Source organism: Physcomitrium patens, chromosome 15 (genome assembly GCF_059467195.1).
Source record: "Physcomitrium patens ecotype Gransden chromosome 15, ASM5946719v1, whole genome shotgun sequence".
Taxonomy (NCBI): Eukaryota; Viridiplantae; Streptophyta; class Bryopsida; order Funariales; family Funariaceae; genus Physcomitrium; species Physcomitrium patens.
In genome coordinates this window covers 7,260,172-7,284,158 of record NC_143424.1, presented here as the reverse complement: position 1 = coordinate 7,284,158, position 23,987 = coordinate 7,260,172, and the positions used below count along the sequence as shown (strand labels likewise).

Below are 23,987 nucleotides of genomic sequence, written 5' to 3'. Positions count from 1 at the left end.
ACAAGACCCCACCCCACCCCCACTCCCTAACCTAGCTATCTAGGCAGGTGTGAACGGGACCCCGGAAGGGAGGGGGGATTAGGGTTTGGAGGTCAAGTCTCCCGCCCTTCATTGCAGACATGCCGACCGGACTCCCCTGTGCCTGTGCCCAAGGGCAGCGATGGCATTGTGGTTGATATTGATGTTTATGTTGACACCCGTTTTTCTGTTGGTGTTGCTGCTGCGTTGTGCGAGTTGTCTGCCTGCCCACTGTTGGTGTGCTGGGGACTAGCGCTACCCTTTCCTCGTCCTCGTCCTGCTGCTGCTCTTCCATCCCTCTCCGCCCTTCCCCACATCCTGTTTCCTTGCCTTGCGTTTCGTCTTGCCATCACTCGTGATTGCCCGGAGCCCTTTAGTTCCGTTTTATTTTGTGGACGCGAGGACGGAGAGCGGCTATTGACGAGAGGAGGAGCAGGGCGGAATCGGGTCCGGGCGCTGGGGCGCTGCACCGTCTACCAGGATGAGTAGCGGTAGGGGCGGCGGCGGAAATGCCGTCGAGATCCCGGCCAGCACGAAGAAAGTTGTGCAGGATCTCAAGGAAGTGGTCGGCTACAGCGAGGAGGAGATCTATGCCATGCTCAAAGAGTGCAACATGGACCCGAACGAGACCGCGCAACGGCTGCTCAACCAAGGTACGCTCCCCCCCTCCCCTTCACTTTGCTCGCACTTCATCCAAAGGACCTAATCTTTTCTTGTGTCGCGGATAGAACCTAATGACACGCATCAATGCCCAGTCGTGAGGAAGTTTTAGGGCAGGGGGTTGGGGGATGGAGGCTGTGATCTCTCTTTAGGGCATGACCTGGTCGTTACTAGCACGGTTGGTCCTGAATTTTGGGACTCGTGCCGTCTCAAATGGAGAGCTTGTACCGGAGGAAGAGTATTCCCTTATATCTAAGAAATCGGGTGAATGCTTGATACAATGACGCGGTGCAGAAGTTTTGATGTAATTGTGTGAGAGCGTCCGGGCGTCGCTATGTTTCTGATCCCGTGCTGGGTGATTGAAACTCCTTCATCTAGGGAAGTGTCCGATTTGGTGGTGCGGTTGAGTCACTAGGTTTGGTTCATCTAGGGTGGCTGATTGTGCATGAGTGTGCAGAAGTATTGCACTAATTTCGTGGATTGGAGTGCTCCGAAGGTGTAGCAAATGTCTCAGGTGTTTAGGGGTTTAGGACGTTGGATTCTTTAGTGCGGCGTGGGCGGCTTAATTGGATGCAGTTGTGACGGATTTGAATTTATTGCTTATTTGAGGTTTTGTGGTTGTCGTCGTAGTGTCCAGTGCCCCGCAAAGTCCCATCGTGAACTAAAGCAGCTGAGGTTTTGACGAGGGGCGGTGGGTTTATTGGTGGTGTGGTTGATGTGTTGGCATTTTTCTGGGTTTATTTTGCAGGAGGTATTGGAGCTGCACCTTTCCCGGTGCACTGCTGCCGTGTAGTATCTGGGCCCTTGTCATGAAAATTTGACGTTACTGCGTTAGTACTGTTGTGGTTGTGCCAATGCGGTAGGGCGGGGCAGGTGGGGATGATGGGAGTAGGCTGCGACGCTAATAATGTGTTTGATGATGCAGATCCGTTTCACGAGGTGAAGAGGAAGCGGGACAAAAAGAAAGAGGTCAGGAATGGTGGATATTAGGAACTGAGTAATGACATCATGGTTCCGGAGTCAGAATGTTCGAGTGAGTTGAGAGAGCAGCAAGACCTTGACAATGTGTCTGATATCTGAGTGCATTATGCTACTGCAGAGTGGAGGAGCCAAGGAGAGCCAGGATATGAGAGGGCGGCTTGGGAGCGGAGGTTATCCCAGAGGAGGTGGACGTAGCGGTGGTGGAAGAGGGGGATCCCTGCCTCGTTATGGTTCACAAGGCTCACAAGGTGAACATTGGTGTTCTTTGCCCGTCGCGTTCTTATATATCAAAGCCTTTGCAGTAGAATGCGTCATATGTGGGGTATAGCGATACTGATCTTCTGGACATCATTAGTATTAGCCGTAGACTTGGTCGTCTGTACAGTCCGAGCACCTTCCTATGTGTTCGAGGCACCCGTGACGATGAGACTATCAAGACTCTAGTGCATACGAAAATATGGCCCTGGTGTTGGTGCGAGAAAGCTGCTTGTCATGGGAGATGGGAGCGGGCTTGTTGAATACGGACATTGGTAAGATGGCGTTGTTGAAAGTGGCAAGACGGGTTTTGAGAGGAGTGTTGTGATTTGTTCTCTGTGTTGTATTGCTTAGAGCATGGCGGTGGGCGGGGTCGACCGTATGGGAGGGAGAACGGTATTCATCCTGGTTCACGCAGTTCGAGCACAGTTTCAAACTCGAGTCCTGCATTTGGTCAAACTAGGCCGTCGGGCACCGCGTTGAGGTAAGCGACAGACATGGGCCATTAAGAACTGTTGGGGATGTGTGACGACAGTGGGAGCGCTAAGTGTCACATTCTATGCAGGGGCTGTTCTTGGCATGGGTTCTTAGATGGTTCTAGTGGAATCAGAAGCATTTGACACGCTATCGTACGGTGATGTTTGGTTACTCTTGTTTGACATGCGAGGTGTGACTTTCGTGTGGATTTGGAGCGGAGCGTAGTAAGTTGGTTGGAAAGTAGATTTTAGAGGCGGTAGTCTTGGAGGGTACTTTGTTAGTGGGATTCACTGTGGTGATTATGAGTTGCAGCTCCACACCGTCCTCAACAGCTGCCCAACCTCCAGCAGTCTCAGTTCCAACATCGACTGCGAGTTCAGGGAGCTCCGGAGGATCAGCAGCCAATGGGAGCAGTGGGTATGTGAAGCCCGCACCAGGCCCACAAGGGGCTTGGGCGTCAGGGCACGGTACAATGGCAGACCTATTAAAAGCAAGAGCAGCTCCTCCTTCCTCTACTCCGAGTTCTCAATCCCCATCTACTTCTCCATCCATCCCAGCGGCCGTCGCTCCGTCATACCCAGCGGCAGCTGCCCCTGCATCATCATCAGAAGCTTCAGAGTTTTATTCGTCGAGCACGGACCCAGTGCTGGACTCATTTGTGGATTCGGTACCTGCCGGTTCTCAAAATGTAATCGGAGCGGTGGGCAATCAGAGGCTGATTGGAGACCGGTTTGTAAGTTTAACACCCGCAGAGTTGAGCTTGGATTCAAGCGCAGCGTCCTCTTCCACACAGACAAGTGCCGTTCCGGCAGCTGTAGGATCAGGTGAGACGGAAGTGGAGGAGGTGGAAGCTAGGGCAGCTTCTCCCGCTGCTGCGTCGACGCCAGCCTCCTCGAGTCAAGACACGAGCCCGGAGAAAGCTGACGTGAGCGTGGAAGTTGGCAATTCGCAAACGCACGGGTCCAAGAGCGTGCTGGGTGGGAGTCAGTTCGATGGACGGCCTTTGTATGGATCCCCGCAGCAGCCCGTCGGCACTCAGAAAGGTTCGGATGCGATTTAGGGCGTGGATTGGATGGATGTGTGCATGGGTGACCAGGGAAGTGGGGTTTGGATTTGGGGTGCAGGGATGTCGATTGCATTGAATCAATGAACTGATGAGCTTGACTTGGGGGTTTGCAGCTGTGGGCGGTGGCGCTTTCGAGTGGAAAGCGAAAGCTTCAGGTCATGGTTCCCTAGGAGCCTCATCGGACGGTGGTTCTCAGGGTCTCGATGCGGTGAACCCGACGAGCATAGCACAAGCTTACCAGTCTCTGAGCATACAGGATGACGAGCCGGTGATAATACCGACGCACCTTCGAGTGCCGGAAGCAGACCGTTCGCATCTGAGCTTCGGTAGCTTTGGAGCGGATTTTGGAACGGGTCATGGGACGAGCTTTGGGTTTGCGGAAGCGCAAGAAAACAAGAAGCACGCGGAGACGATTGCCGTGGAGGAGAATTCCATGGAGATGGCGCCTCCTTCGAGGTGAGTCTACTGGGTTGCGGTTCAAACGGTGTTTTCCTAGCGTTGAGCGTGACTTGCAGGGGTATGGGATGGATGAGAGCGCGTCCAGTTTTTGGCTCGCCGCATGCCAGCCGATAGATATTAATAAATGAATGGTAGTGATGTGAGAGCATTGTGTGGAGTGCATGCGAGCTGACAATTGAACACCGGCGAATTTCAGCGTGGAGACTCAAGTGGAGATCGTGCAGTCGTATGGGCTACAACAAGTAGCGACTCCGGTAGAGAATCTAAGCGCGAGCGTGGAGGCTCCATCTGTGATGCACCCAGCTCCTGTGATTCCAGCCCAGGAGCAACCCACAAAACCGGATCCAGTGGTGCAGCAGACTCCTTATTTCTTGGGAGTATCGAACTACTCTGGGTTTGGGTTGATGCCACAGATGCCTGCTGGTCAGTACGCGTACGAGCAAACGGAGTCGTTACCTCAAGATGTTTCCCGGATTCCAAGCATGATGGTACGTGTAGAACGTGTGTAGAGCAACGCATGGGGTGAAATGACTGTTTTCTGCGAGTCTACTCTACGGAGGCCTCGCATGCGTGTGATTGCATGTGTCCGTTGTTTTTGACGTGTGTTGACTATGTTGATGAAAGAGTGACCCTTTGGTTTGTACCCGATAATTTCTTTCCTGCGCTGTGTGAATAGCTGGTCTGGGTTCCGTTAATACGATCCATCCCCTAATCACTTCTTTTGATGATGTCGCTGGGAGAATGTGCAGCCGACGTACGACCCGACGACGAGTTACTACACTTCAGCTTTCCGCGGGGCAGATGCCGATCGGTTGTACCCCCCATATGTTCCAACAAACACAGCGAGCAAGTATTCTGGGAATGTTGGCCTTGTGGCAGCTCCATCGCTTTTATCATCTCAGGAGGTGGGACTTAGGTTTTGGAACGGGAACGGTGTGGTTATGATGATGCTGAGGGGTAGTTGTTGTGCGAGGAATGTCCGATGCTTATGTGATTGTGACACTTGTATGGTTGTGCAGGGAGGCAATCCTATGCTAGCTTCCGCAGCTCCCAGCGTGAGTGCTGCGCAGACTTCGCAACCGGGAAGCAACGTGCAGACTACACAAGTGATGCCACAGCAGGCTTTGCCGATGCATTACTCGCAGCCACCTTCTGTACACTTTGGGAGCTACATGAGTTATCAGTACATGCCGGCCAATTATCCTTATTTACAGCCTCCATATCCGCACCACATTTACAACTCGAACAGCACCTCATACGCCCAGCCTCCGGCAGGTTCCACGTACACTCCTCCAGCTGCAACTTCTTATCCAGCGGGTGGAGCGGCGGGCGTTAAGTTTCCGATGCCCCAGTACAAACCTGGAGCAGCAGCTGGAAGTGGTCCTAATTCTGCGCTGGGCATGGGGTACGGTGGGTACACGACGACGCCTTCAGGATATGCGTCTAGTCCTGCGGTGACAGCCGGGAATGCTTCTGGTTACGAGGATGTGAATACATCGCACTACAAGGATAGTACTTTGTACATTCCGAGCCAGCAGGTAAGGACTATGTGTCCCAAGGATTATGGGAGTTAGAAGAGCGAGCGTGGGATGCCACCCAAAAGATTTTGTGACCAAGTTGTCTCAAACAATTGCATTTTAGTGCTACGTGCAGATTTGAGGGTGCGTCGATATTCGGTTGCCGTAAGTGTGTTCGATATCCTTGAGTACTCTAGACGTTGTGGTGCAGTTGGTAAGGTAGTGCGGTACAACAAAGCTTACAGTGTTGATGCTGTTGGTTTCCAGCAGGGAGATAGTTCCACAGTGTGGATCCAGGCTGCGATGCCTCGGGAGATGGGTCCCACAGGGACCATGCAGACGAGCTCATACTACAACTTAGCCGGACAGGGTCAGCACAGCGGATACGCGCATTCTCAGCAACCGGCGCATGGGCATGCGCACCCAAATGCGGCTTATGCCAACTTGTACCATCCGTCACAGACCGGGCTAGCACCGAGCCATCAGATCCTTCAACAGCCCCAAAACATGGGAGGTGGAGGCGGGAACAGCCAAGCAGGCGGCTACCAGCAGCAACCCCAACGCACACAACAGACGTGGAATAACTCAAACTATTAGTAGGATGGGGTGAATGTGGGAAACAGACTTAAGCGGTGTAATTTCAGTACGTTCAATATTTCAGAGAGTGCTGACCGAATTGACTTACATTGATGTCCATGCCACGTTGAGGTGGTGGCTATTCCACAGCAGCTGGGGTCCTTGTTGACTAGGCAGATCAGGGGAGGCCTCCAGGAGAAAGCCTGAGAAGAGTGTAAATACAAGTTTGACGAAGTCGGGAGTGTGAGCATAGCGAATTTGTTGAGCTTTTCGTGCTCATGCACCTGGATCATTCTAGTGTGTCACGTGCTAGTAGATAGAGATGGTGCGCAAGCTCCTTTTAAATTTATATCTTCACACGCACATGTTCTAGTTCGATCAGTCGTTTTGGCAGCTTTTGGAATGCCTCTGTTTCATAATTAAATTTCTAAGTGTTTTTCCTTGGCCCCTTTCACCTGGACTACAAGCTGGATCAATTCCAATTTTTTTGAACATCTCTTGTCGAGGATGACCCCGTTGTATCCCATGTTCACCACACCCGAACTTTCAGGTTCAAGGTGGTAGCCAGACTGAGCATCGACTACCATTTTCAATTAGTTGACTTCACCTTACGTGGTTTTTTTCATTGTCATATTTTACAGGTGCGCCTTTGCAACAGTTGTTTACATTATAGTGGGTGGCAAAGAAAGAGGAGGAAGGAAAGGAATTTTTATTAGTGACGACACTTGGCCAAGTACAGTGCTGGATGGGTCACTTGAAGAAAACGAGTGAAAGGATTCCCAGCGCATGTGGAGCAAGGGCCTACCATCATTTACAACCCTTTGGCAAATTGCTTGGCAAAATCTACAAAGAGAAGTGTTTATTCTTATCTCCACTGACACTGACTTGGATGTGTGTTGCAATGCAACTTGTATTATGACATGCTGCCAAAAACCTCATGGTTTCGTCACATGCCACAAACAACAAAATGAGATATTTATTATTGTTGGTCTAGAATGGTGTTTTATAAGATGGGCTACAACTAGGATGCGTTGTTGAACTTGATCATTTCCTTGGTATATTCAACCATGACTAAAAATAAATAAAAAGTATTGAAAAGGTCACATAATAGTGGTTTTCCTACCTTCAGAAAATATATCAATGAGACTAAGAGGATCTTTAGAAGAAGGAAATTCTATCAGGAATTGTAAACAGAGGAAAGAAAGAAATCCTTGGCTTCCTTACACCAGTTTTATTTGCGAAGCATTAATTTTTGTTACATATTAAGTGTCAAAAATATCATGACTTAAAAGAGAGTTAAAAGAATTCTTGAACAATATTTGATGGATTTTAATTATAAAAAAACGTACAAATAGATGGGCTAATGACTTATCATAGTTACAAGTTTGAACTTACTGCCAAAAGCAACAATCATCATCCCATTGCCTTACTAACCACATACAAATACACAACATAAATATATCAACTGATACATTCAATGCCTAAATTTTAAACATAACATAAAGCACTTCTTTTCTTGTTTCTCTTTCTACAAGTTTCAGTTGTGTACACGTTTTTTAAATATCAATCAGCAATACATACAAAAATAAACTAAAACAAAACAACAAAACAAAGCAAACAATCTTACTTTTCTACAAATTCCATGTAATAAAATTTTCAACTGTGATTTATAATTTCTTCTAATTGTTTGTATATCTACATTGTTGTATATTGTTATTTGCAACTGAACATGGATGTAGAGGTTGCAAAGCAAAACATGCATGAAATACTGGTACTAAAAAAATGCACACATGCATTTTAATGTACCAGTTAATTTGAATTCAATTGCACATGCACACACACACCAGTGCATAGAAAAAACAAAAAAACAAATAAAAAAAAAATTAACAAATTAAAATCTGTAAATCCTTGAAACCTTGAATGCCCCTTTTTTACAGATTCTATATACATATATATATATATGTAATTGTATATTCATCCATGAAATGAAATCATTCATCCATCCAACAATGCCACGCATGCAAGATTGACAGCCAAACATACAAAATTGAACAAATGTCTTTTCAAAACAAACAAATAAATCCATATCCTTCAAACAAGTTACAAACAGTTGAGCACGTTTTTTTAGTTGTTAAGTTTTTGTAGTTTTTAGATATTGAGCCACTAGTGTGAATTTAAATGTAGTAAAAAATGATATGTTATTAAGATTCATAGACATGTTTTGTAACTTTATTTACTTATTTATTCATTTATTAATTGGTTGATTGATTTATTTATTTTTCTCCCTGTGACTTTTGCTATGCTTATTATATTTAATATATCAATGTCGAAAAATCTCCTCACTTAACTATTCTTAAATTCTAGAAAAAAAAATTTTAAAAAAAAGAAAATCCACAAGGGACAATGGCTAATTTTGTAATATTAACGAAGATGTAAATTAGGGGGTTATTTAATTGAATTTAATTAATTTAATTAATTTATTTTTTAAATCCTGGACGTGTAAAGTAAAACTCCTTAAAAATTAATTTGCAACTAAGTTTGTCTTTTGTTGTATTTTAACACAATAATATTTATAGTATTTTTGTAATATATATATATATATATATATATATATATAATATTCACAATAAAAAAATGGATGTAATCCACAAGCTCAAATTACAAATACTAACAAAATATTTTTTGACATGTTTGTGAAAAAGAAATCTCTTTTTAATTCTCATATCAATTGAAACCTATGGGTTTATTTAAAAGTAAACTTAATGAATATTTTAATTCATAATCATCACCTTCAATTTCTTGTTCACATTCACTCATCACATCAATCATTCCTATTATTGAATACATTGTATCACATATTATATACAAATAAAGAATATATTTTTAAAAAATAAATTATTAAACCTATTGTAGAACAACAAAACATCAACAATACTTTAACAAAAAAGAGAAAAGAAAAGAAAAGAAAAATAAGGATCATTGAATGAAGAGACCATGCAAAAGGTCCCCCTAAGTTTGCCCACATGGATGAATGAATACCGTGCGTCGATGAATATTGTTGGATGAAAGCGAAGCTTGAAGCCAGGCTGAGCTCACCACTTCCTGTGCTCGAGGCTTATCTTTTTTCCTTTTCTCTTTTTACTTTCCCGTCAGCCTTTTTGAGTTTTGCTTTTTCGTTTTCGTTAACGTTTTCGTCATTTGCTTTATGGCGTCCTTTTTTTTTCCTGCGCTCCGTCACCACCACCACCATCATCATACCTCCACACAATTTTCCCACGTGCGAAATATAAATCGTGAGCTCTGCCGGGGGTGGCCCCTTCTTCAATGCCCCACCCGGCTCGCATTCATTTCACGGCAGTTGCTGCTTCTAGAGCGGGTGGTGGGAACGAGCCACCTGCAAACCCCCTCCTCACCTTTCAAAACCCCCCCCCACATTAAATGTAAGTGGTTCCCATTAATCTCAACACTTTAAAGTAAAGTAACTCAAATACATTTTTTCAAAGGAAGCCGTGATTTTCCACAACATTTCACGTACCAAACCATTATTATGTATAATTATAATGTTTATTTCAAAACATTGGTTGTATTTGAATTACTGGAGGGGGTAACATATTGCCGCTTAAACTTAATGACCCATGTGATCCTTTCTTTGTTACTTTTTCAACTGACAATGTGGAAGATTTCATAGGATTGTATATTTTTCTTTAAGTTTCTTTCTTTCTTTCTCCTTATATTAATGCTTTTTTAAAAATGGGTTATCGTGCTTGCTTACGTCTAATTGGAATCTTAATATGGTTTAGTTTGATCCTTCGTATTATAAGCGGTTGCATTAAGGCGATTACCTCACTTTCATCGTATTTTGTTTTTCCCTTCGTTTTATTTAATTTTATATTTGTTGTTTATTTGTTCTTACTTTGGCTTCACAGCCTGGTGACACTAGTGCAGCTGCAGAGGATGTGGGTGACTTGTTCGGAGTTATACCTTTGGCTGATGGTAACCTAAATTAAACAGACAACAGTGATTTAAAATTATGATATTTACAATTTTCTTAAAAAATGGTGGCAATGCAGAGTATATATTAACAAATCATGCGTGTGAATAGGGTTACATGTATGTATGCAGAGTGGGTTGGATTATATTTAATAACGATGACACTTTGATTATGTGGTAGTAGTAGTACACCCAAGCAAGTAAATCCCAATAACACACACAATGCACAATAGACGGTTTTCCACAACAAATGTGATGGGCGAAGAAGCTTAATCAAAGCCACCGTTGAATGGGCTCTAGATATATACAAATACAGGGAGCTTGTTAATGGTGGGCAGACTGCCCGCGAGAGAAAAAATGAATAGCGGGCAGCCCAACTTTAGGAAGACAGACAGACAGACCCGAAAAACCGCAGTACCACTGCCCGTCCTAAAAGTTTTTTTCCGAGGGTGCCCCGGAACGCGCGGTTAGGTGCAAAGGAATGGCGAGGGCGGCATCGCATCGCAGCACGCGAGGTTTGTTTATTTGTTTGTTTCTAAAGCCGGCGCCCCCACGCTCACGCCGCTGGTGGGTGGGTGAGTGAGTGAGTTTCGAAATAAGCAGATTTCAGCATTACCAGCTGCAATTTACGAATGCGTAACGATAAACACCATGGAAACTCGAAGGATGCAGAATTAGGTCTTCGAAGTTATGCGACTTGACGTGAGTGTGAGTGATTGTTTTATGGCAGCTAGCGAGAGGCAAGTTCCAGAGAATGCGGAAGGGATTTCCAGAATCTCCGGGTGCTGCATATCGCAAGTATCCCTGGGTCCTGGAGGGAGTCAGTGAGCGAGCGAGAGAGAGAGGTCTTTCAGTGCTGGGAGGGAATTTACTGGTGATCGCGTGGCTTTGAAACGAATGGAATTCCTCTTCTGGTGTACCGGATCGTTACTGGTGAAGGAGCGGAATTTGTGCCGTGACGGGGGAGGGGGGGTTGGTAATCGAGGGGTGTGTGTGTGGACGGGGGTAGATGCTTGGCATCTGAGGCGCATCAGGGTAGACGTCACACCGAAATGTGTCGGAATCTGTGCCGGATTGCAGCTCGAGGGGTGTGTTGCAACGTTGTACTTGGCTATCATAGGGATCCTCATTAGCAGGACGCAGTTATTGCGTAGGTAGTGGGTTGGCGGGCCCGTCCCACTAGGGCTCTCGCCAATGGGCTATTCTAGCGATATAATTCTGGTGAGGAATTCAGGATGGCAATGTCGGGATTTTGTGCAGCTTCGTGAAGGTAACGCTTGTGAGCCCCTGCCACCAGTGAGCGGCGCTTGTGATGGCTTTTGCCCTCGTGCCCTTGCGCGGGAAATGTGTCATGGTAGCTCCCTCCCACCCACTGGGCTGCCTGGAACACTGTACTCGAGATGAGTAAGTGGGTGAGGGTGAGAGATTACTGGCATTTTTCTGTCCTTGGATAGATAGTTTACGGCTTTGTGGTGGCAGTGAGTGCTCAAGCTCTCCGCAGACGTGACTTGGGAGTCGGATGTTCACTCATGCATTTTCTCCTTTTTGTAGTTCTTCGTCCTGACAGGTGACATTTTTTGTGTTTTTGCTGAGGTGAATCAAGCGGGTTCCCATCTATTTCGCGTCGAGGATATAGATTCACCAGAGTTCCACTCGAGATCCATTTCTGGTGTCTTGCCCTTGCGTGAGACGGGGATTTCTTTATTTTCTGATGGTTGGCGCGTTGAAGAGTTGTGACGTGGGATTCGCAGTGGGAAACGTTCGTTATGTTGGAAAGAGTCTCTGTTTAGTAGCGTTGGATGAGAGTAGTTGTTGTCTGTTTTTCCCTGGCGTTGCTACCTTAAACATATGATTTGTGGTGTTAGGTGAGTGTTACTTAGAAAGCGTTGGGCTGTGGCGTCTCTAGTATCGACATGACCGAGTAGGTGTGAGATTTCGGAGTCTGTTGCCCGGGAGAGTTATCGTTCATGAATCTGTCGGAATTCTTCTTGCCGTCCTCTTTGGAGACTCGGCTGGTCCGGAACGACCAGCAGCCGGAGAATCAGGTCCCTCCTTTTCTGAGAATGCCCCCTCGCTCTGCTTTAAAGGACGTAATATTTTCCTCTGACGAAGCTGCAGATGTTATGGCGCCTACTATGATGGATCACTTGCATCTCTCTCGCACCCACCTCATCCAGACCAGTATTCAGCCTGACAAGCTCTCTTCTCGTGCGAAGGATCGCCGAGAGGTCATGTCCCGGCCTTCAGATCTAACTTTCTATGTCGGACGCAACCGGGCGTCCTTCACCGTCTCCGCGGACACGCTAAAGCACTCTTCTTACTTTGGCTCTTTGCTCGAGAAGCAACGCATTCCCGACCCCATTGTTTTGGATTGCGACGAAGGCACTTTCCAGAACATGGTCCTTATTCTCAGATACGGCAGCTTCGAGGCCCTGCCGAAAATGTCTGAGAGTGAGTTGTTTAGGCTCAAAAGGGAGCTCGAGTGCTACGGTATCGACGTTCCCGAGTCACGAAAACCGAATTCTCCGACTTCCTCTCAACACATGCACAGTGCGCAGTTCTCTCAGTCCTCACAAGGATCTCGGCAGTATTCGCAACCTACGACGCTCAAGCCTGGGCAGCATCGCACTGCAATTCATCACTCATCATCGAGTGGAGATTTGTGCGACCTCCCCGAGGAGCTGAAAGATCCTTCTAAGTTATTTCTGGTGGCCAGGATGGACGACATCGAGAAGGGAATCAGGTGCGAGTGTACAGGGAAAGACCTACACACGTATTGGGCTCTTAGCTTCCACCACAGGCACACTTTCTGCACAGGATGTGGCAGGTGTCCTGTTTCTTTCTCCCCTCGCCATCTCGCCGAGATGTACATGGCTGCTGCGATGTATTACTCTAATGAGAACTTCTCCAACAAGCAGAGATGGTCCGTGGGGTGCGATTCAACATGTTCTCTAAAGCTATTGAACGCGAAGCCACACTGCGTGTGCCCATGTGCGGCAGCTGATGGTTTCTTCGACTATGAAGGTCCAAGCAACTCGCCCCAAAAGTTACCTGCCTGGGCTGTAAGCACTTATTATTCCCACGCATTCTGCACTCGGTGTGGCCAAGCCGCTGACGAGCGGACCCTGATTTACATTCTTCTAACGCACCGATACGGTGGGGCTTCCAAGCACTCCAAGCTGAGGCGTGAACACTCAGCTGCATTATCAGAGGGAGCCGTTGCACAGGATTCGAAGGCACATGTGAGCAGCCCGGGACCGGACAGTTTACGACACACAAGAGGCAATAGGTCTATGTGAACTTCCCCCAGCTTCCCCAATTTTGATCTTGTAGTGCAACTTGCTTCTTCACCACCTTCGGCTAGTTATGATTGAATACATCAGAGGCCCTCCACACTCATGGTCAAGGGGTTAGTATTGTCTGCATCTTCCTTGTTCCTTTTAGTTTTTCCTCTTTTTATTATTATTATTATTATTATTTTTTCTCTTTGTCCTCTTCGAAATTTTGCGGTTGCAGGACATAGCTTCATCAGTTTTGCTTTTGTTATATCGCCCGTGTACAATAGTGGCATCCTTGTCAGTCCACTGGCAACGGATTGGGTCACAGAAGAAAAGCCGAGGTTTCAGGTGTTATTCCTGCATCAGTTGTTTATTGGTTCCGTGAAAGTATTCACAGTTTTGTATCCTTATACCGTAACGCCGAGGAAATTTCTCAAGCGTGAGGGCTGTACCATAAACATTAGTCTCAGGTAGTGCCTTCAATCCATGCCACTTCGAACCATACCGATTTGTTCTCAGTAATACAGTCAAAAGTAGAGAACAACGAGCTTTAGGTGTGCTTTAGTGTCGTGTCCGACTGTTAAAATGTCGATCACGTAGTTGCTGGTCTGTTTCTGCCAACCACATAGTTTAATAAACTGTGGAAGCCTTTTTCTTTTCTTTCTTTCTCTTGTTTTTTCTCTCTCATCTGCTGGAGCTACTTCGAAATTTTGCTGCTCAACTGTGTGCAATGCATGTGCGCAATTGGACTTGTCAGTAGCAATTGCTTCCTTCTTTCGAAGAGTTTAAGTTGTGCTTATGAACTGACAAACTTTTCTTTACCTGAATGCTGAATATTGGTTGATTTTCACACTTGTATGCGGATTGTGTGATAGGTGCATTGTCACACTAGTTTGACACAATCCACTACTTACACAATATATTACTGCTTACAAATCATTAATTGAGTATTTTGATTCATACATTGATAATCTGCTCATTGATAATCAAATAAAACTGAGTAGTTTCAAAATCTACCCACCCCCTGAAGATAACCAACTCCTTTGATAAATTCATAAAAATCTAGTTGAATGCAACTACTACCGACTTACCTGTGCAATAAATACAAAATTTGCTGCACCAAACAAGGATTATGAGGGATACCTGATGAGATGTACAACTGTTGAGACCATCATTTAAGAATAAATGCCGATTTTTTTTGTAATTCCTCACTTAATATATATTCTAAGTTGTTTCAAATCAATCAGAGAGGTGCTGCTATCTGAATCATTTGACAGAAGGTTAAGTTTGAAAAATGTTGTGACTAAAATAATGGAGCATGTATAATGACATCAAGTCTGACATGATGAACTAAAAATGATAATGTCATTTCAAAAGAACTAAACTCATTTTATAGCCCAAAAAATTGTCATAAAAAGTTTCTACATGAAAATATTACACAATTTCAAGTTAGCATTTGACTTGATAGAGAGTATTAAAATAAAAGTTGCTTCGAAATCTTTAAAAACTATCTTCAAATAGGTAGGATGAATATTTGTAATAAGTACCCATCTGAATTAAGAATTTGAGCAAGTCAATAATTCTTTGTTGTGATTCTTGATGTGATCTATTGATGAGGGTATCCTAAGGATAATGAAGGTATTGAACTCAAGTAAAAATGAATTGTCTTCAAATTGTGTAACTTATGTAAAATTAGTCAATAAGTAAATAATGGTAACACTTTTATTGATAATGGGAGTTAAACAAGGGATCTTATTTGTATCAAATATCATCTTGAAGTGCACACAAGATTCTAGTATTTGTTGTACATATGATATCTAAAAAAAGATATGGAGTAAATGGTTCAATCTTTTTGAAAGCTTCCTTCCAAAATTATTCATCTAAATTCAACTCCATGGATAATAATCTATAAGATAGTATTCATTCAATAGATCAAACTTAGAGGGATTTTTGCTAAAGCAAGAAAGTTAATAATAGATTGTCATCATTACATTACATGTTGTATAATTTTAAAGTATAATAAATCTTATTAAATGTATATGGATACAATGACTTTGATTTTTGAAAACCATTGTTGCAAGATAATAAAATTAATTGTTTGTTAAAGTAGGAATATTAATATGTATATATATATATATATATATATGGTAGCTTATTTATTCAAATGAATTCTTATTGCAATACATGTTTTTAATTTTTATGTAATTAGAAACTAAAAAATATATACATTTTATTTATAAAAGACTCTCATGCAAAATATGTGAGTTAGTTTCTTTAAATATTCTTAATTTGAAATTAAATATAAAGTTAAGCTTATAGAAAAGAAAATTAAAAGATTATATTGTTATTGAAGTATCTTAATATGTCAAACTATCAATCCTACTACAAGGGGCCTACTAAAATCAAAGAAATATCCATAAAATATTAAAATCTTAAGTATAAACAAGCTCTAATAGATAGTCATAGATGTTCTTTCGGCCATGTTGGCATGTGTCTCCTAATTCCATCAATGGTGTTGCCAAACTTGCAATAAGTTGTTTTTCCTCTTGTATATCTTCTTCAATTTGATATTTACTTAATTTAAGTTATTTATTATTAAAAAAATATAGTTTATTCTTTTTGTAGATTTTATTATTAATGAGTGTTTTTTTTTGCAATTAAGTAAGAAGGATGATTTATATTGTATAATAATAATAATAATAATAATATAAACTGAAAAAGTTATATTTTTGCTTGTTCCAAGATTTATATCTAATACTTCAATGCTAAATCTTGGAACAAGCTTTCATTAAAAAGCATTTAACCATATATTTATTATCCTTAATTATATTGAAATTGTGTATTTTAAGCCAAAGACAATTTTTATTTGTATTTTAATTATAGTTATAACAATCATATTATATATAAACATAGAATTTGAAAACAACTTCTAAATTAAAATTTTCCTAAGAATATTAATTGAATTTAGTAAAAAAAACACGAGTTTAATAATATTTAAGATAAAAAATTATCAATTTATCAATTATAATTTTTTATAGATTTTTAATCTTATTTTTTAATTCATATTTAATAAATATAATAATAATGATATCTTTATTGTAATATATATATTTTATTATATTAATTTCTGTTCTTTAAAATAGTTATAGTATTTCAGATGTTTTAAATCTAAATAGAGTAGAAAAATACACAAATGAATAATTATATAACTAAAACTATAACTATATATACTTGTGTATATATATATATATATATATATATACATTAAATAATTTTTATATAAATTTATTTTATTTTATTTTGAACAAAAGATGAAAATATTTACAACTGAAAATGCACAAAAGCACAGATTAAAGAAAATTGTGTTTTTATCTATGTAATCAAATAAATTAAAGATAATTTGCTAAGAAATAAAAAATTATTATTTAGAATATAACTTAGAAAAAACTAATATGGTTGGTTAGATTATGCACAATAAAGAGTAGATACCAAAATCCAAGTCCAAAAGTAACCACATCTTGTGTAACTTGGAATGTAGATTGGTTAACAATGTTTATAGTCTTTAAAATTCTTATAAGAGTATTGACAACATACATGCAATTTCTTCAAAGATGTAAGAAAATTTAAGAGCTAAAAATATATAGAATAGAGTTTAAGCATGAAACTTAATGAAGTCTTTTGATTCATTTTATGTTTTTCTAAACATATTTGCATATTTAAAAATAAATCATAACAATAAAAAATCTGAACATTCAAACAAATTACAATCCATAGATTTATGTTTCTATATATTATTGGTTTATGATATATATATTTTTTGTGAGATAATAGAAAAAATATATATTTTATTATTAAATAAAAGTATTCTCTTTAAATTTAAAATCAAAGGAATTAATGTATAAATTAAATATTGGCCCTATTTTTTTTTAGTTTTTTTAGTTTTTATTTTTTTTATTTTTTATTTATTTTTTTGTATTCTAAGAAATAAAAATATGTCAATTTAAGACTTATTTTATAATCACATATTATAAAAAAGAATTAGGCTTTTAGAAAGATACAAAAGTTTTAAGAAAATCACACTATTAATTGTTAATTTGAAATATTGAAGGTTTGAAATGCTTTTCAATTTTTATAAATATATACATACATAATATTACTTCTCAACAAATTTATCTTTAAATTAATAATATTTTCAAAAAAAAAGATATTCCTAGTTTATAAACTTATTATTTATTTTTTTTATAAATAATAAAAATAAAGATAAAATTTTATAAATTAAATAAGAAATCAAGTACACAAATTTTAAAATTTATAAATATGTATTGATTTTTTTTATAGCAAATAGATAACTTTGGATCCAAAAAAAATAAAAAAACATTTTTTTTTTTTGCATTCAAAATAGATGAATGTAAATTATAATATATAAATGTATCAAATTCATAATAAGAAAAGAAAAAAAATTATTTGTTTATACATTTAGGATTTAGAATTTATAGTTTCTGTTCTCCTCCAAACTTGACTTTATATTTGCAAAGATGACTATGCTTACATTTTCTTCTTATCTCTCTATCTTCATATTTATTCTTTTTCAACTATAAACACTAATACCAATACTAGTTCCATTCCACTAAATTAATTTTGCACTACTTATAAAATGCACATGAAAAAATATCATTAATTCAATAAGTGTCTATAATCCTCTTTTCTTCAAGATACTTGAGCTTAGAAATCTTTCATTCCAATGCCATCTAATAGAAGAAGAATGTAAGTATCTTCAATTTTTAATTAATTATTAATAATAACAATAATAATAATATTCAAGATGAACACCACAATTGGTGGCTTCTAATTTCTTGCTTTATTGTTAGTTTGTAGTTGTTGATATGACTTCTTTATTAAGTCTATATATATATATATATATATATATATATATATATATTTTGAGCTACACTCTAATGTTGTTAAAGCTACACCTCTCCCTTGCCAACTTATAATTATTTTATCCATTCTCCATTTCAAGTCCCACGTCTCCATTCTCCTTTCTTGTTCTAAAATCCCTCCTTCTTTCCATCCATGTTCTCATCTCTTGTTTCTAGTCCCATGTCCTTATTCTCCTTCCTTATTTCATATCTCCTATTTACAACTTCCTCCCATCCTTGTTTCTATTCTTTATTCCTTGTGCCGATTGCTTGCTGCCTTCTTTGAGTCGAATACTGATTTTTGAAGGAATTCTTTTTGATACTATTAGGAATACTTAGATAATTTTAGTCTTTGTTACTTGGATTAGTGAACAATTGAGGTTAGTTTTTTGATACTACAATATTTTAAAAGTTTTTTTTGCAGAAGATTACCTAATATTATATGGTGACTTGGGTGTCAAGGATTGTAAGTCCTTTTGCCAATTTTTGATGGTAAGTGATTTGAAAAGATTATTAGTCTTGTGCCAATATATGTAATGTCATAGCAAGTTCCGAGAGCTAGTAATCATTTTTGATAAGAGATGATGGTCTCAATATTATCAAGATATTCTTTCATTTTTCAAAATGTGAAATAAAAAGAAGTATTTTTGAAGGTTTGTCAAGCTTTACTTAATCAACAACTATTATGATCGCATTGTGATCAATCTCTATTACAAGCTTAGGTGAAATTCTTAATAATTTTAGATGGGATGTAGGATGCATTTGCAATGTGTGCTAAAGAGTCATAACATTTTAGGTTGAAATATAAAAATAAAATTGGTCAATATATATGATGTAGGAGGCTTAAAATATTGCTAATTAGTATTGATTGCTTTTTAAGAATACTAGGAGACAATGAATTAAGAATAGAAACTTGAACATGGAAGGTTTGAGGCACGAGATATAAAACAAGGGAAAAAAAATGAAGACATGGGACTAAGAAATAGAGATGGAAATGATTAGAATCAATTATGAAATGGTAAGGGTGGTATAGCTTTAACATCTTTTCATCTATCTATATATATATATATATATATATAATCAAGTTATTGGTCTTTATGTAATTATGGAGAGGATCCTAATTACTCTATGATTATAAATTTCACTATTGAATTAATTGTCTTTAAGCCACACTACCATTTGCTAACTAATTGCTATGTTATTGCTTCATTAAACTTGTCCTTCACATGGTTCTTTAGGAATAAGTGAAGAATGCTTGAAAATTTTGTACTTTTGAAACAATTCCAATAATGATATTTGTACTTTGTATGTTCAATACAGATTATAAAGCATTTTGTTGATCATCACAATTGAAATATATTTTAATGTGATGCATTCTTATGTCACTCAATCACATGTGCATAATAATTTTTAGTGATAGGTATTACAAAGGAGATGCGATGCATTGAATCTCAAAATCACGTGCAACATGAAAGATTTTTCTAAGCTTCCATAAAAATGACAAAGTCAACTATCTTATAAGAGATTGATGAAGGATGAGACATTCATGATTATGTTTTATAGCACAAATATATGCTTTCATAATCCTTAGATTCTTACAAAATTTGAGGAGCTTGTGAGTAGTTCTTTAACAAATTTTTCATTTCTCATACACAAGAGCTATTGGTGGTTATGGTTGATGCTTGTAAGAGTGATAATTTAGTGAGTTTTTTTGTATTGGCTTTATCGGTTCATAATATAGAGTTTGAAAAGATTCATGAGATCAAAGTGTCAAGGACAAAGACTCGATGAGGGAAAATATACACCAAAAGGCTATCTCGATATAATAAGTCAAAATATAAACAAGTAGGTATATTAAAAGGAAACTGGAATGGCTATTGCCACAAGACAAGAAACTAAAGACTCTTGAACCTGGACTAGAAGCAAGAAAGGAGTTGACAAGAGTGAAGAAGCCTTCACTCTTGTCTCTATATATACTATCTAAGTAGGAGCTACGTGGCGACGTTCTATAGGACCTCCAATATGTATTGACTTTGTAGGACACATGCCTTGTCTTACAAGGCAAGTTTTTCTACGTGTGGGCCACATAGTTAGCTTGATCTTCAAGCTAACAACATGTGTGGCACATGACCAACTTGTTGACCACGTTTCTAATCCAAAAAGTCAATTAAAGACACCTATGAAGTCAAAGCAGCGTTTAGGAAGTTTCTAGGAAGCTTCTATATTAAATATTATAGAATTAACTTACTTGTATCTACTTTTACTAACTTCTACCTATTTCTATATGTAATTATTAGCTTACATGATTATGGCTGTGACATTACTCCCCCTTCTAGAGACGAGTTCCACGAGGAGCGGTCATCATATGTTGAGGAAATCTATAATGCGACGAATTGTATTCGCCACATACTTTGATCTCTGTTCTCTTCGAAGATGATTGATAGGGCCTCTCAACCATCGGTAGTATCCCATACCAGGGCGGGAAGACCACCCAGTTATTTGATCATTGTTGAGGCCTTCGTAACTTCCTTCGAATAGAATATTCGGAACACCATCAGGAGTTGTTCCTACCTCTAGCAAAATCACCAAACATCGAGAGTCCCTTCCCAAATCGTGATACCAAACGCGTTGTATCTCACCATCTGTTCGAGGAAGAACATGTCGTTCTTGAAGATCTTCATCTTGATTGCGTCGTCTTGAAGGTTGTGACAATCGTAATGTCTCATCCGGCAGGTCAGTAAACGAAGGTTCTTGAGTTGAATCCGCTGGTTGTTGGCTCTCCATCTAATTAGCGTCACAAATGCAAAGAAGTTACAAACAAGGATAGGAAATTGAATGTTATCTTGCCTCAATCTTGTCTCTTTTATAAGAGAGATTTTCATCTTGGTTTTGATGGATGTCGTTGATGAAAAACTTTGACTTTAGCTGATGCATTTCCTAGATTCCTGGATGGCTCCCATGTGCGTTCACTAATATCATATCCGCGCCAATGAACAAGATATTCCAGCTTATTTCGGCGCCGCCTTGAGTCTAATATCTCTTCCACCTCAAATTCTTCATTATTATCTACTTCTATAGGAGGCGGTGGCATTTGTCTTCTTCCTTGTATATCCACTGTCTTATATGGTTCAAGAAGAGACACGTGGAATACAGGATGGATCTTCATTGACTCTGGTAGATGTAACCGATATGCAACTGGGTTGATCTGTTCAGAAACAGAAAAGGGGCCAAGCCTACGATAGTCCAACTTGTCACAAGGTCGAGTAGTCTTGATATTGCGACGAAGTAGCCATACCTTATCACCCACGTTGATTTGTGGTTGCTCCTTACGATATAGATCTGCGTTTATCTTTTGTCGTTCTTGAGCTTCCTTCAATTGCATATTCATTATTGCATGTAACTCTGACAACCGATTTGCCATATCTTCTGCTGCAGGATTATCAACTTTTGAAAAATCAAAAGTATCAAGTCATGGATGATAGCCATAATTGGCAAAGAAAGGTGTTTGTTGCGTGGAAGAATGTACCGTATTATTATAAGCAAATTCTGCCAATGGCAGAAGGGTTGTCCAATCATCTTGTTGGTAGTTGATAGTACACCTTAAATATTGCTCCAAGACTTAGTTTACGCGCTCTGTTTGTCCATCAGTTTGAGGATGGAAAGCTGAAGATAGCTTTATGTCCACTTTTAAAATCTTGAAAAGGGTCCTCCAAAATCTTGACACAAATTGAGTTCCCCTATCCGATATGATATCTTTAGGTAATCCATGATAGCGATAGATATTATCAATGAAAAGCTTAGCTGTTTCTTCACCTGTGATAGATTTTGTATATGGCACAAAATGTGCCATCTTGGTGAAATGATCTACTATCACAAATATAGAATCATAAGATCTTGAGCTTGGAAGATCTGTGATGAAATCCATAGAAACAAAAGACCATGGTTGTTCTGGTATAGGTAATGGCTGAAGAAGTCCGTAAGGTCGATGACGAGGAATTTTTGATCTTGCACAAATATCACATGATTGTACAAAGTCTTTGACTGACTTCCACATTTGTGGCCACCAAAAATCTCTTGATATGAGTTCCAAAGTCTTATTATATCCAAAGTGCCCTGCTGCTGGAAAGTCATGACGTGCTTGAAGAACACGTAAACGTGCTTCTCCTTCTGGAACATATAGGCGTCCTTCAAAATATAATAGATTATTCTTGAACTCGAACTTAGAAAGATCATGAGACTTGGAAGAATTATTCTCGATATCATGAACAAGAGGGTCTGAGGACATACTGGATTGGATTTGCTTGAGAAAAGTTGAATCAACAGTCAATGTTGATTTCATTGCTCGGAGATGAAATTTCTCCGGTTTCAAGAGGACCGTTCTTTGTTGCTCAAAAGCTGCATCTCCTTCTTTTGGTGCAAAATAAGAACGTCTAGATAGGGCATCAGACAAACCTTGTTGTTTTCCTGGCCGATAAGTGATAATGAACTCGAATCTTGACAAAGACATACTCCAACGAGCTTGACGACGATTCAACACGCGTGCTGACATGAAATACTCGAGGTTCTTGTGATCTGTATACACAATGACTGGACTAGAAGCGCCTTCTAGATAATGACGCCATTCTTGAAAGGAATCCACGATCGCAAGAAGTTCTTTATCGTGGATCTCATAATTGATCTCGGCTGTTGAGAATTTTCTTGAATGAAAAGCTATCGGATGAAGTTTGTCATCTGTTCCCATTTGTGATAAAACTGCACCCAAGGCAAAATCTGATGCATCTGTTTCCATAAAAAATGCCTTGGAAAAGTCAACACGATATAAGACTGGTGCAGAGACAAACGATGTCTTCAAGGCTTCAAATGCTGCTTCCGCTTCTTGATTCCATTGAAATTTATCTTTACTAGTCAAGCGTGTAAGTGGAGCTGCAACTTGTGAGAAATCTTTCATGAAGATCCGATAGTAATTGGCAAATCCCAAGAAACATTGGACATCTCTTACCGTCTTTGGAATCTTCCAATCCATGATTGTTTGGACTTTCTTAGAATCCATCATGAGACCATCATTTGAAATGATGTATCCTAAAAAGTCAACTTGAGTAGTGTGAAATACACACTTTTCCATCTTGGCGTACAATCCTGCATCTCTAAGTTTTTGTAATACTTGACGAACATGTATTTCATGTTCTTCGACGTTCTTAGAATAGATCAGGATATCGTCTAGATAGCAGACGACAAAATTGTCTAAGAATTCACGAAATACATCATTCATGAGATGTTGAAAAGCAGCTGGTGCATTCGTGAGTCCAAAGGGCATGACATTATATTCGAAATGTCCATACCTGGTTCGAAACGCAGTCTTCCATTCATCTCCTTCTTTGATCCGTACTAGATTATATGCTCCTCTTAGATCTATTTTTGTATAGATCTTAGCTTGATTCAACTGGTCAAGGAGTCCTGATATCAAAGGTAATGGATACCTGTTCTTGATTGTGATCTTGTTGAGTCCTCGATAATCAACACACATTCGTAAAGATCCATCTTTTTTCTTTACGAATAGAATTGGAGCTCCTGATGGAGATTTTGAATGGCGTATGAAATTCTTCGCTAAATTCTCGTCAATATATGTCTTGAGTTCAGCCATCTCATCTTGCGATAAACTGTAAATTGGTCCAAATGGTCACTGAGTTCCTTCCTTGAGGTCGATTGAACAATCATATGGACGATGCTCAGGAAGAATATCTGCATTCTTTTTCTCAAAAACGTCTTGATACTCCTGATATTGACTTGGAAT

At 39.6% G+C, this 23,987-nt stretch overlaps 1 protein-coding gene across 2 annotated transcripts; it reads left to right on the top strand.

The window, feature by feature from the left end:
• The first annotated feature begins 149 nt into the window (after nucleotides 1-149).
• Nucleotides 150-6,463, top strand: LOC112292533 (uncharacterized). Of its 2 annotated transcripts, XM_024541106.3 has the most exons (11): nucleotides 150-671; nucleotides 1,427-1,465; nucleotides 1,604-1,647; nucleotides 1,778-1,907; nucleotides 2,269-2,398; nucleotides 2,704-3,434; nucleotides 3,571-3,913; nucleotides 4,113-4,404; nucleotides 4,666-4,821; nucleotides 4,936-5,454; nucleotides 5,701-6,463. In XM_024541106.3, the coding sequence occupies exons 1-11, from the start codon at nucleotides 500-502 to the stop codon at nucleotides 6,028-6,030; spliced, it is 2,886 nt and encodes a 961-aa protein (XP_024396874.1). In that variant the 5' UTR covers nucleotides 150-499; the 3' UTR covers nucleotides 6,031-6,463. The 2 variants fall into 2 exon arrangements, with proteins under 2 accessions (XP_024396874.1, XP_024396875.1); XM_024541107.3 differs by lacking the exon at nucleotides 1,427-1,465 and having other exon boundaries at nucleotides 151-671.
• The last annotated feature ends 17,524 nt before the right edge of the window (nucleotides 6,464-23,987 follow it).